Below are 14,665 nucleotides of genomic sequence, written 5' to 3'. Positions count from 1 at the left end.
ATGAGAAATAGTATTTAGGAATAAGTGGATTAATGGTTGAGAAATGAGTTTTAAAGACTTCTCTGTGTTGAGTGTGGGAAATATCCAGGCATTATGATGTTCGCATTCTTTGAAGGATTCATCAGCTTCAGAATCAATTGTTTCTTTCTGCGGTCATAATCTATAGAGTTAGTTTGGGTCCTGTGTGTATAGTTAATTCCTCTACCATTTTGTGATGGAAAATGAACTAATATTAGGTCAAGAATGAAAAATTTAAATATTGAGTAGTAGCTATATGAAACCACCTCCCAGTTAGTTTTGAAAATTTTTATCAAACCCAGGTCAAGACCAATCCTTAGCCCGGGCTCCTCTGAATCACCAGCTTTATTTAGTCTCTGTTCTTTGCTCTATGGTAACATGATGCTTTAAGAGAACAAAGAAACTGTTTTCTCTTCTTAGTTATCTTTTTATGATGGAGCTAAACTTTCTTTAGAGTTAATGGTCAAAGGCTTTTCACTAGGAGATACTTCTCATCAACTCTTGCTAAGCAGAGCTGGTTTAATTTTGCATTTATTTTATAATTGAAGGCTGGCAATTATGTCATGTCAGGATTCTTTGGTTTCACAAATTCCAAATTTCATGGAATTATTTTAACTCATTGGAGAAAAGTAGCTGCACTGGTTCCCAGGTTCAGCAAGTGAACTTGTATACAGCAGATCTTCACTTGACTCTTCCAGGATTTAAAGAGGAAATTCAGGAAATGCATTTGAGTCAGGGTTGCAGATAGTGCTTAGCCAGCATTGGTCATTATTGCTTCATAATGGCTACTGAAAAACTGTTATATGAGATCGTTGTGGCTTTTCTAGGGGTTAGAGAGATAGTTTCTAAATACAGGAGTTCTTTTAATAAAATTGCAAGAGAAGACTATTGAAATTTAGATTCTCCTACTTTCTTTCATGTTTAGTGTGGATGTTTGTTTTTGTTTTTGTTGGTACTGGGGCTTGAACTCAGTACCTGGACTCTGTCCCTGAGCTTTTGCACTCAAGGCTAGCACTCCACTACTTGAGCCATAGCTCCATTTGCAGCTGTTTGGGGGTTAATCGGAGATAGGAGTCTCATGGACTTGCTTGGTCTGGCTTTGAACCACAATCCTCATATCTCAGAGGCCTCATGAGTAGTTAGGATTACACATGAGCCACTGGCACCTGGCATGTTTTGTGTAGTTTTAAAAAATAGGACGAGTTATTAAAAATCCAATTCTCAGAACAGCTTTGATCAGGACTAAAAATTTGTGGCTGTGACTTAGTTTTTCTATATTTTTTAGTTGTTCCAAAGTAGGGCCATGTCTTACTAATATTGCTATAACACTCAAAATTTTACACTTATCAGTTACAGATGTTTTTGTCAAACAGCTGGTATGTAACATTTAAATGTTCTACTTTGATACATCTATGATGAAGGCAAAGATTAATTTTATTCTCTATGGGGCTCTAATTATTCCAGATCTTTTTTTTTCTAGTGGGAAATATTTTCAAACTGGCATTTAGACAAATCTAAAGCTTCCTTGCTTTCTATTTGAGGAAGGAAAGATTTTACTCTTTTTTTTTTTTTTTTGGTCGTGGGGCTTGAACTCTGGGTCTGGGCTCTTGAGCTCTTTAGCTCAAGGCTAGCACTCTACCACTTAAGCCACAGTGCTACTTCCAGTTTTCTGGTGGCTAATTGGAGATAAGAGTCGTATGGACTTTCCTGCCCGGGCTGGCCTTGAACAATGATCCTCAGATCTCAGTCTCCAGAGTAGCTAGGATTACAGGTCACTAGCGCCGGTGGTATTTTACTCTTGATAGTACAAGAAACATGTTCAGGATAATATCTAGGGAATAAGGAGAAATGCCTAAATAAATTAAAAATCAAAAGTAGTATATCTTCTAGACAAATGAGTATTGAATGAATATTGAAATGGGTGTTGACAAATTTATATTTTTTAAGCTTTTCCTTTCTCTAAGGCCTTAATCAATTCATGTTCTTACACCACGTTTTCATGAAAATTTGAACAGACTGAAGTAAAGTTTTACTTTTTATTTTTCTTATGTTATATATTTTCATGTGATTTAGTGTTCTTTACTATTTCATGATGATTCTATACGTTATTTCATTTTTTCTGCTCTGAAGCCTTAGACTTTGATTTTTTTTATTCTAATGAACATCTTTGTATAGATGTAAATCTTTGGCTGTTTGTTTCTTTAGGACAAATTCCTATGAAAATGAGTTGAATCTTAAAAATGTTCATTTGCCAAGTTTGTCTTATAAATGGTGGTCATAATTTACATTCCTATCAGTAGTGTATTTCAACAAATTCTTGATAGTGTCAGGTGTTGAGGCTTTTAGAAATGTTTTCTTATCTGGTATCATGTTTTGTTTGCTTTTTTAGTGAGGGCAAACCTATTGTCACTTGTATGTTTTATGACTGATTTCTCTATTATGCATATGTATACTAGATTTTAAGAACTCTTTGTTTATTAAAAATATTAACCTAAGTTAGTGCCTCATGCCTATAATCACAGGAAGCTGAGATCTGAGGATTGCCATTCTAAGTCAGCCTAGGGAAAGCTTGTGAAACCTTATCTCTAGCCAGTCAAGCTCTTACGTAGTAGAGTGCCAGACTTGAGTGAAAGAGCTAAGGGACAGTGCCCAGGCCCTGTGTTAAATCTTCAGTAGAGTCTCTCTCTCTCTCTCTCTCTCTCTCTCACACACACACACACACACAGATGTACACACACACACCCCAAAAAACCAAAAAACAACAAATCAAATAAAAACAAAACAATAAGTACAAATAATATAAATCTGTTATCTGCCATAGTTTGTGTGTGTGTGTGTGTGTGTGTGTGTGTGTGTGTGTGTATGTGTGTGTGGTATTGAGGGCTTGAACTCAGGACCGTGTGCTTGGTAGGCATGTATTCTACCATGTGAGCCACATACCTAGACCTTTCTTTTCTTTTTAAATACAAGAACCTATTGCAGTATATCTCTATCTTTCTACCATTTTCTGGGAAAAGAGCCTTCAGTCTTCACAGACCTGAATCTCAGCCACGAGTTTTTCTGTGGAGGTCCTTTACACAGGCATTCCTTCTAATACAGAACAGGGACCCTGGTGATTATTTTAATTTTATTGTACAGTATATTATTTATTAGCATTATGTCATCAGTATAACTATATTTTATGTTTAGTAAATATGTATTTATATTTATGTATATAAAATATGCCAGGGCTGGGGATATGGCCTAGTGGCAAGAGTGCTTGTCTCGTATACATGAAGCCCTGGGTTTGATTCCCCAGCACCACATATACAGAAAACGGCCAGAAGTGGCGCGGTAGCTCAAGTGGCAGAGTGCTAGCCTTGAGCAAAAGGAAGCCAGGGACAGTGCTCAGGCCCTGGCCAAAAAAAAAAAAAAAATGCCTTTATTTGTTGACTATAATGAATAATAAATGAATAAATGAATGAGCTAACTCATTAAAATCTATGCAGTTGAATAAAACTTACCAGTGTTCCTAACAGCATACCATCCAAGAAAATCATTTTAGTCTGTGAGAATTACTTCATAACATTTTTTCAATCATAGTATTATAGTAAATTTAGCAAACTAGAAAAGAAAAACAGTAAGTCTTTTTATTCAGAGATACATTTTCATTAATAGCAGATATTCAGAGATAACAAATACTGTCCCTCTTTCTTACAGATTTTCTATTTTGGTTCCAATCTTAGTCCTAATCTTGATGGTTGCTTTTAATGTGTATATGTACACACACATATTTCTCATCTATCTATCTATCTATCTATCTATCTATCTATCTATCTATCTATCTTTCTTTCTTTCTTTCTTTCTTTCTTTCTTTCTTTCTTTCTATCTACCTACCTACCAATCTATCAATCTATCATTTGTTTTTGCTTTGGTACTTTTTGAGCTAAGATTTGACTTTGCTAAGCTGAAGCTGGAGATAAAATGAGCTTCCCAATGAACCTAATGAAAAACAAGTAAGATGGCATTTTCCAGAAAATGCCTACAGTTGTAGAAGTTACCTATCATGTATAAATCCTTCATGACTGCCAAGTATATGGATCATGGTTTATTTTTGGATCTCTTCTCTCATACTCACTGAACTTTTTTTGTCATTGGGGTAAGAAATGATTAGTGTCTGATCAAATCATGTCATAACTTTAGGCATTTAACCACTAGAGGTAGCAAATATTATTTTATCAAGAGCTTAATGGGTTAAGAACCATAGAAGACTGTGTGATTTTGGCTTATTTTAAAATCCTAGGCCGATGCAAATGGTAGATAATTCTAGAAATCTTACTACTTTCTAGTAGAACTGCAATAATTAGAAGTTTAAGGTTTTAAGTCTTCAAAATTATCATATTTGTTGATAAGAAGCAAAATTTAAATGCCTAGAGTGCTATTTTTCTATTCAGCCAGTATTAGCTTGGCGTTTTTCTGTTATTGGTCATAGGTTAAAAACATTGTTGCTAAGTATGGTGGCTCATGTCTGTCATACTAGCTACTCAGATCTGGAGACTCAAGCCAGGCTGGACAAAAAGTATTCCAGACCCCATCTCTACCAATACAAAGCTGAGCTGGGTGGTGTTTGCCTGTCATCTCATCTACATGGGAAATGTAAATAGGATTATAGACTATACTAGCCTCTGGGGAAAAACTGTTTTGCTTTCAAACAATAATGAAAGCAAGAAGGGCTTGGGTGATAGTGATAGAGTGTCTGCTTAGCAAGTGCAAGCCCTGAGTTCAAACCCTGGTACCAACAACAACAGCAAAATTGAACTGATAACTCTCAGCTAACAACTTGTTCCAAGTTGTTAGTTAATTCAAGGAGCTTTTTTTTTTCTTTTTTAAAATTGAAACCTTTTGGAAACTTTTTCCTTATTTGAAGTGGGGATTCTGTTTATTGTTTTTTGCTTTTGAGAATACTGAATAAATATGTGAGGGCTGCTGTCCACAGAGGGAAATAAGAGGAAGCTACACAGGGTTTAGTCTATTAACAGGAAGACCTGTTTCCTTTTGGGGCTAGTGAGTTTCTACCTTTCTAGGTATAGGCTATCGGGTCACTGTCTGTGCCTTATTTGTAGATTTCCAACCCATGGTTTTGACTAAGCTTGATCAAAAAATATTTCAAAATAAAATTTTAACTTCCTTCATACAGCTCAGTGGACATGGAGAAGCAGTTGTGTTTATTGTGTGATCTCCTGAGTGCTTCTTTACCTTCCTTTTGTAAAGATAAGCCTCCCTGGACGCAAACATTTCCCAGCAGGCAAAGTAAAAGTTAATGGCTTCATTGGAATGATCAAATGAAAGCTTGATATTGTTGAAAGGTGGCATGTCTTTAGCAGAAGTTGGGAGCTGTTATGGGAAAAGTGAATCCAGCATCTGCAATGCAGTGCAGGTCTGAACTTTGCGTACTGAGCATCTGTGGTTCCTCATCAGTGAGGCACACGAGAAACCACAGACCTCAGTATAGACCAAGGATCCCAAGAATCTACTGTACTTCATTGACTCCCTCTTCTCTGGTGGGGTTCTAAGAAGTAGGAAACTCTGCTGACAGTGTATCTTTTACTGTCCTAATGAATGCTATTTTTGTATCTATTTTCCTTGTAGTGGATTTTATTTTTCAACTTTAGGGTGAAGAAATTGTGATGCTTATTTTTTGCTTTTGTTCCTAGAATGGGCTTAGATGCTGCCTTACCATCTGTACCCTGATATACATAGAGAATATTCTGATGTAGAGGGAAGAGAATTGGGCCAGAAGTCAGAAACTTGGGTTCTGGGCTACCTGTGGGATGTGAGGAGACATTTTTGAAGATTTATGAGCCTCCTTTCCTCTCTGCAGGATGGGCTTAGGAAAGGCTGTTCCTCTTCTACATTGTCTTACTTTGTGAGGACACACAGGGCAGATGATTCCATTCCATAGCTTTGAAAACTTAGCAATGCTTCTAAAATATTGCTCTGTCCCTAGGGCTCTTGGGGAGACAGGCTCTGACTCAGTAGATGTGGGGTGGGCCCAGATTTTCCATTTCCAATGAGCCCCTGTACTGTTCCTTGGAAGCCAGGATTGGTTTAAAGTGTGAAGGAGAAGAGTGGCATATTAGCATTCAGAGGAGAGAAGCTGCCCACTCAGCACTGAACTGGGGTGTTAGCAAGGCCCTGGGGTATCTGGAGGTCACCCATATCGAGTCATTGTGTTGACTAGCAGGTAAGCTCTTTGGAGAAGCACAAAGTCTGTTCAGATCTCTCACCGGTTCTGAGAGTGTGGACACAGAAACAACAGAGCAGGAGTGAGAGGACCGGGGAGATGGAAGGTCTCTATGTAGAAGGGTCCATAGAATTATAGAAGGTTCCACAAAAGGAATTGTGTGTGGGCCCTTTTAGCCATGTACTTGGACCTTAGGCATTATGGGTTCTCTGCCCCACTCCCTAAACAAAGGCCCAAGGTCTCCTTCCCTGGCAGATCACCCTTTCCTCCTTTACCCCTCCTTCTTCCTAACCATAGAGTTATGCTACCATGATTTTAGTAAAATAAATACATACAATTTTCTTTCTTTTTGTTTTGTTTTTGTTTTTTTTTTGCAGCTGTGGGGCTTGGACTCAGCGTCTGGGCACTGTTGCTGAGCTCTTTTGCTCAAGGCTAGGGCTTTACCACTTTGAGCCACAGCTTCACTTTTGGTTTTCTGGTGGTTAATTGGAGATGAGTCTCCTGGGGGACTTTTCTGCCTGGGGCTGGCTTTGAATTGTGATTCTTGGATCTCAGCCTCCTGAGTAGCCAGTAGCTAGGATTACAGGAGTGAGCCACCAGTGTCCAGCCATGGCTTTTTTTTTTTTTTTTTCTTCTTGGTACTAGTAGCACTCTGCCACTTGAGCCACAGCGCCACTTCTGGCCATTTTCTGTATATGTGGTGCTGGGGAATTGAACCCAGGGCTTCAGGTATGCGAGGCAAGCACTCTTTGCCACTAGGCCATATCCCCAGCCCCTTCTTAACTTTCTGAAATGTCAAGATAGGTGAAAATATTTACAAAATTTACCTACTTGTGCAGATTGCTTATTTGTCTTTCTCTTAGTTGGGTGTCATGAGGTTTTGTGCATTGGTTCCCTGAGCCTCGTGTACAGAGGGAGCACAGTAAGTGTATGTTGAATGTGGAATGACTTGATTACAGATCTCAGTGCTTATTTTCTCCTCACCCTCTAGATGTTTATTCTTTTCAAGAAGAGGAACCTGTTTTGGATCCTCATTTGGCCAAGCACTTGGCGCATTTTGGAATCGAAATGCTTCACATGCATGGGGTGAGGCACCCTCTTGTCTCTTCTCCCAACTTGTGGGGGCCGGTGGGGATGGGGAGGGAGAGGCCATTGTTTCATTTATGTAATATGTAATTCCAGTAACTTGCATAGACTTTCATAGATTTTATGTTTGAATTGTTACAGTTACTTCTTGAATTAATATTTTCTTTTGGCTTCCAGTTTAGATGTTTTTATGTTGTAGTAAAATGGTGGCTTATCAAATTTTATTTGGGGTTAACTTGCAAAATTCTGCCTCCTTTGTTGGGTAGTTGCATGAATCATTCTTGGTTCACCAAAGGGAAAAGAGATGACCTTTAAAATTATCTGTGACCTATATCACCTGATTAATTTCAGGAAGCAGAGATCCTGGGGTAGTAGATAGAATAAGGCAACCCATTATTATTGATGGAAAAGTTGCTTGTGTTTTCAAGTTAATATCTTGACTACTATCTTCCCCTATATCACATTTGAACATGCATGGCAGCTGGGGGCCTGTGGCTTACACCTCTAATCTCAGGAAGGTATGATCTGAAGATCTTTGTTCAGAGCCAACCTGGGGCAGGCAATCTATGAGACTCTTTTCTCCATAACCAGCAAAAATCCAGAAGTAGAGGTGTGGCTCAAGTGGTCGAGTGCTAATCTTGAGTGAAAAAGCCAAGTGAGATCACAAGCATGCTTCAAGTTCAAGCCCCAGTACCACCACACAGACCAAAAACAATCATATTTTCTTAGCCCTCTGCTCCCAAGCCATTCCCCTCTCCTGTGTCCTTATTGTCTTCTTTTTCCCACAGCACCCACTTTTTCATTCATTTTTCTCTGGTCTCGAAGGTCCCCTCCTCTTCAAGAGTGCTCCCAAGCCCCGTGGCTTTTCCCCACAGTCATCTCTGGCTATCTTTTCTTTATGTTTTCCTCTACCCTAGTCTTGCTTCTTTTTTTTCCAATTCAGTCTCCTACATTCTCATTTTTTTCTTTTAAAAATGTTTTCATGCAATTGTGTTAAAATGTATGTAACGTTTACAAGCTAGCTATTTTTTTTTAAACTCTGGTTTGAGCTTATGCTTGCTGGGCCGGTGTTCCAGTGCCTGTGCCATGTGCTGCCCTCAGCCCTTGGGCTTTAGGGTATTTTTTCAGATAGGTCTCCTGTTGTTTTCCTGGGACTGGCCTTGGACTAACATCCTCCCATCTGTGCCTCTGCATAGCTGGGATTGCAGACATGCACCACCACAACTATTTTGTTGTTGTTGTTGAGTGGGAGGTCTCACCAACTTTTTATCTGGGCTGCTTTTGAACTACGATCTTCCTGATCTTTGCTTCCATCATAGCAAGGATTATAGGCATGAGCTACTGTACCTGGCCCATTTTAGGTATTCCTAAATATACATTCCTGTCACATTAACTACTTCACATCATTATGCAATTTCACCATTTTTCAAAGTCTTCTTAGACTTATATGTAAATTGTTGAAAAATAGCAACAGTCATAGAGGTAGTTTTTAGGGGAACTCTACTTTGGGGGCACATTCCACTCCAATCTTAGTGCCTTCTAACTATGTTAAAATCCATGTGAAAGGCAGAAATAGGCATTGACCTTAGACATAATTCATGAGATGCAAGCTTTGAATGGAAATCACATTTCTAGATTTTTCTTTTTTATGTCTTGGCCCCAGACAGAGAACGGGCTACGGGACAATGACATGAAGCCGAGGGTCAGTGAATGGGAGGTGATCCAGGAGTCTGGAACGAAGTTGAAGCCCATGTATGGCCCGGGATACACGGGCCTGAAGAACCTGGGCAACAGCTGCTATCTCAGTTCTGTCATGCAGGCCATCTTCAGCATCCCAGAGTTCCAGAGAGCGTAAGTGCCACCTGTTGCAGAAGGTCTGTACCAAGGCCCTGCGTGCCCTAGGGAAGCCTGGCTTCATCATCTCGGGATGTTTTGCCATCCTTTTGTCCTTGGTGATGGGACTTCTAAACCTGAGGCTTAGTGAGAGCACCCACCAAGCCTTAGGGGATCAGGTGAGATTAGGAGAGCTTTGAACACTGAATGACACCCTCTGTGGATTTTCTGTATGAATTATGATTCCTGCTTTGCAACCCCCACCCTTTGTACCAAGAATACATTAACCAGTTAGGTGCTGGTGGCTCATACCTATAATCCTAATTACTCAGGAGGCTGAGATCTGAGGATTGAGGTTTGAAGCCATGTTGGACGGAAAAACCTGAGACTGTTATCTTCATTTAAGCAGCAAAAAACTAGAAGTGGAGCTGTGGCTCAAGTGAAAGAGGAACAGCCTTGAGTGAAAAAGGTAAAGGACAAATTACCCTAAATTCAAGTCCCAGAACTGAAAGGAAGGAAAGAAGGAAAGGGGAAAGGAAGGAAGGGAAAAAAAGTGTAAGAAAGAAAGGAAGAAAGACAAGGGAGAGAATAAAAAAGAACACATATATTATTCATCTTCGCAGCACATTTGCCAGATCCCACTTATAGATCGGCCAGAAAGTCTCAGTGATTTGTGCCAGTGTCTTTCCTCAAAGGAGGAGAGATTTTTAGGGAATTTCATGTCTACATTTTGATACACAGAATATAGTTCACAGATGAGTAGGGATTTGTGGAGTGATGAATCTGGGTGTGCAACAAAGTAGCCTAGGGTAACCTAGAGTCACATCTTAGAAACTTCATAGTAACTTGACATTGATGTGTTTTACAAGTGACATCTTATTTTTTCTAATAACTTGTTTGTATACTTTTATTTTTGTTTGTTTTTTATGTGTGTGCCATTCCTAGGGCTTGAACTCAGGGCCTAGGTGCTATCCATGAGATTTTTCCTCAAGGATAGCACTCTACCACTTGAGCCACAGATCCACTTCCAGCTTTTTGGTGGTTAGTTGGAGGTAAGTCTCATGGACTTTCCTACCAGGGTTGGCTTGGAACTACTGTCCTCAGATCTCAGCCTTCTGAGTAGCTGAGATTACAGGTGTGAGCCACTGGCACCCAGCTGTATGCTATGTTTTAAAAGGTATCGTCTGAGTTGGAGTCACCATTGAGGGTACTTTCTGACCGTGTATGTACAAGGCTGCCTTCCGTTCCCTAAGCTGGATGTCACAGAAGCACACTGTGACCCTCTTCTTGGGTTGTGCTGAGGACAGAGCCACACAGCCCACTCATGGTGCACTCATGGGCAGACAGTGCCTAAGTTTAGACCGTTATCTCTGGTGTGTCCCAGAATGGGTATATCTCCATGCTGGTTCAAGTATGGAAGAGGAGACACCTGCCAGGACAGACTGAGGGGCAGTCAGCATACTAGGAATAGTCTGGGGTACTTTTTCATCCACATGGAGTTGAAATCCTAATGTCTTTAACAATAATGGTTAGTCAGAGTATGTCAGATAATCTTTCCTACCTTCTCTTATATATTTAACCTCTTCATGTTGCTTGTTATCTGGCTTTGAAAATATATGGTCAGTTTTTAACGTCCAGTTTTTATTTTTATTTTTTCATCAGCTAATAAAGAATGAGTTGTGTTCTCATCAGCAGCGTGCTGAGGGTGTTTGGGGGTCCAGATTGCACATGAGAATATGGCACTCCTTTGTCCCAGGAACACACAAAAATAATATAACTTAGTGACAGACCATCGAGAAAAAACAAAAGAGGTATCTAGAGAAGGCCCATTGAAGAGGAGATGCACCCCCAGACACATGTGTGGACAGGATATGGACAGAGGGTTTTGAGCAGAATGAAGAACATATTTGAAGCTCTGGCATGGGAAATGATTTTAAACACATACATTGGGCATCATCATACTATTCTTATAAATTCTTACCCATGTGTCCTCCTCCTATTATTACTCTTTGGGGAATCATTATATATGACTCCTGTTCCAAATCTTTTTTTTTCTTTTTCTTTTTTTCTGAAAGGCTTGGAGGAGTCTGTTTTTTGTAGGTATTTTATCATCACTATTTCTTTTACACTACAGTGGGAGGAACTAGTGAGGGCAGGAAAGTGGGAAGAGTAGGGTGCATGAGGGCCAGAGAAAGACACTTGTTTCTGGATTATTTTTAGAGCACTGAGGTTCAGATTGTCAGAGCCTGAGGCAGAAAGCAACGCAGACTGGGGTGTGATTACTGGCTATGGCAAGCATACCACTAATCTAGTTGAGATGAGACAAGGGGATCTCGAGTTCTAGTCCAGCCTGGACCATATAATGAAAGCATCCTCCAAACAAAGCACAACAAAACAACAGCAACAACCAAGAGAGTATGAAATAAGAAATGAATTGAGGACATGATTGTGTGTTGATTAGAGATGAGTCAGTGTTAGAGTTAGTGCTGCTCTGTCAGGAGGAATGATTGTGGGTTGATTAGAGATGAGTCAGTGTTAGAGTTAACACTGCTCTGTCAGGAGTCAGGAGGAACCAGGCCCAAGGAGAGATTTCGGACTGCTAAAGGGAAAGTGGCCAGGCAGGTACAGCCAGCAAAGTGTTTCACAGTACACCTTTGGCTTGCATGCCACCTAATGAAGATGTGTCCAGTTAACACATGAGAGAATGGTGATAGTGCCTACCTCATGTGGTTATAATGAAGATTCAGCTAGCTAATATATGAAGCCCACAATCTAGTAGCTGTCCCTGCTACCATTTTCATTCATGTGGAGGCTATTGGAACAATTCTTAAAGTAAAAAGCAATCCAATCACTTGTTAAGATGTTAAGACAGACTTTATCCACTGGGAGTTGTGGTGAGAGGTACAATGAGGTCTCACAGTGACTCCAGCTAGGAAAAGTGGGGATTTATAACCAAGGAATCAGGTGAGGGCCAGTGAGGGAACATTGTTAAGTGAAAAGATCAAGGACCTGGTGCCCTGGCTAACCTGTCTTGATAGGGCTATTGCTGAAGGCAGGTTATCACGGTCAGATACTAAGGATGGAGGGTGTTCACTATCTGAACAGGAGTCTCTAACTCAAAGTAGAATTCCTAAGGAAGAAGCCCAGGGTGGGAACAGGCCAAGTAGCAAACTCAAAAGAGCCAGAGTTTTGATGAAAGGAGAGTTATCATCTTACCCTTTGGTTTTGAGGCAGTAATTGTGATTCTTGACTCTGGCAACATACTAGAGTCACTAGAGTGACTTTTGAACAAATCTGAGATCTTAGTATTATGATTGAGAGTGAGCTTGGGCAGGAAAGTCCATTAGACTTTTATCTTCAATTAACCACCCAAAAGTTGGAAGTGGAGCTTTGGCTCAAGTGTTACTTTGAGTAAAAAACTCAGAGAACAATATCCAGGGCCCTGGTTCAAGCCCCACTACCAGCACAAGAGTGAGAGAGTGAGGGTGAATGAGCAAGAGAGAGAGAGAAAAAAGAGAGAGAGAGCAAGACATCTGGGTTGAGTGCTAGAAGCTACATCACTTCAGGAAGGCTTATGAGACTTGGCTGTTGAACGAGGAGCTTAGAGAAAATTCTTATTCTGGTGATTTGACTGTTTAGGGAAAACTCTCATTTGGGTGATTTAATCTAATAAAAGGCCAGAAGGACTTTTTCAGTTCTGTTCTCTGGATTTGTTTTGACTGTCGCTTCTCTGTCTACTAGGTATGTAGGAAACCTTCCAAGAATATTTGACTACTCACCTTTAGATCCAACACAGGATTTCAACACACAAATGTAAGTACCAGATTATATCATATTGGATAGTGGCTATTACCTGTTTTCAGAATTAAAGTCAATTCTTTTTTCTTCCTTATTTTTTGTATTTTTAAAGTGTTCTAAAATGAGCATGTGTTACCTTTTTAAAAAGAAAGAAATTTATAACTTTATAAAGTACCAAGGAAAATTGAAAATGGAATCAGAATCGATCAAAGTCAAATTAAAAGTTATTTGTGAGTAATCAAGATAAGATATGCTGCCTCAGAGAAGTTGTACACACTGGAACTAGAAGATCATTTTAAATGTTCTGTGGAAGACAACAATGACCCCTTAATTTTCTGTCTCCCTCTTTGCCAGGACTAAGCTAGGACATGGCCTTCTTTCAGGCCAGTATTCAAAACCTCCAGTGAAATCTGACCTCATTGAGCAGGTGATGAAGGAGGAGCACAAGGTACGTGTCTCTGTGCCCAGGACATTGATACAAGGTAGGAGATGTTTGCTAACAACAAGCTGTGTTTCCTGTCCCTGTGCAAATGGCAAATGTATATTTAGGCTTTCAATGTGCAGTGCCTGTCTATGGGCGCATCAAAACTGTAACAAGGAATAGAATGGGTCAAGTTGGTTAAGTGACTCTTTCCAGGAGAGTGGGAGGAGCTTACAATCTAATGAAAATAAAATCTAGATACATTTCATGATTGTTGCGCTTTTGGAATTTCCTCACTCAAGAAAGCGATAAAATACAAAGCCATCAGCTTAGTTGTATATGGAAGTAAAGTTTGCTTTTGTCACTATTATGGTGTCTTTTACACTGGTGAAAAAATAGATCTTCTGTGAACACAGCACATTATCCATTCTATTAGCCTGCCCAGTGCCCTGTCTCTTTCCCCCTGGACAGCAGTTCTGCAGATCTCTACGGGGCTGAGGCTGACAGCTGGGAACCACTGCTGAGTCAAGTTGAGATGTGTAAGTGGCAGCACCCTGGCCATATCTGGCCTGCAGATTTTTTTTTTTTTTTTTGCTCAAGACTGGCACTCTACCTCTTGAGCCACAGTGCCACTTCTGCCTTTTTCTGTGTATGTACTGAGGAATTGAACCCAGGGCTTCAAGCATGGTAGGCAAGCACTAAGCCACATTCCCAGTCCCCTGCAGATGTGTTTTGATTGGTTCAATCTTAATATCTGAATTTCCAGCTCCTCTTCACTACTCGGAAGTGATAGTAGTCTCAGCTCTCCCTTTATATGGGACCCAGAGTCCCCAGCTGGCTCTAGAGTCTTTGTGACTCATGATCTGGCTGGCACTCTGTGACCTTTAGTCTAGATGATTTATAAAACCCATTCCAGCTGTAAGGGACCAGCATCTAGTGGTTTAGAAGAAAATCCAGAAGGAGCCAGTGAACTGGGGGCACTCTAACAGTGATGGAGAAGGAGGGAGGCCCATTCAGCTCTGTGGGAAATGATCCACACACCTGTGGTAAGGTTCCTGAGACATTGGAAACACAGCTTGAATTGACTCTTGGGTTTCCTTTGTGGTCTTGGGGGAAGGGTGACTGTTTTAAGCTGTTACTCAAGCAAATAATCCCTAGCAGAAACCTTTACTCCCCTTGACCGGTGTCAGGATCGTCAATGGATTTTTTTTTTTTTTTTGCCAGTCATGGGGCTTGAACTCAGGGCCTGAGCACTATCCCTGGCTACTTCTTCTTCTTTTTTTCTC

General features: G+C 40.3%; 1 protein-coding gene across 1 annotated transcript in view; it reads left to right on the top strand.

Moving 5' to 3' along the window:
* The window catches only part of Usp13 (ubiquitin specific peptidase 13), a 126,051-nt gene that overhangs the window by 60,815 nt on the left and 50,571 nt on the right, over positions 1-14,665 (top strand). Inside the window, 4 exon segments of the mRNA XM_048347066.1 lie at positions 7,233-7,327; positions 8,991-9,178; positions 12,902-12,973; positions 13,313-13,406. Of these exon segments, the coding sequence (XP_048203023.1) occupies positions 7,233-7,327; positions 8,991-9,178; positions 12,902-12,973; positions 13,313-13,406 (449 nt within the window).

The sequence above is a fragment of the Perognathus longimembris genome, chromosome 5 (genome assembly GCF_023159225.1).
Source record: "Perognathus longimembris pacificus isolate PPM17 chromosome 5, ASM2315922v1, whole genome shotgun sequence".
NCBI lineage: Eukaryota > Metazoa > Chordata > Mammalia > Rodentia > Heteromyidae > Perognathus > Perognathus longimembris.
The sequence above is the reverse complement of the archived record's forward strand: the minus strand, read 5'-3'. Positions and strand labels throughout refer to the sequence as shown.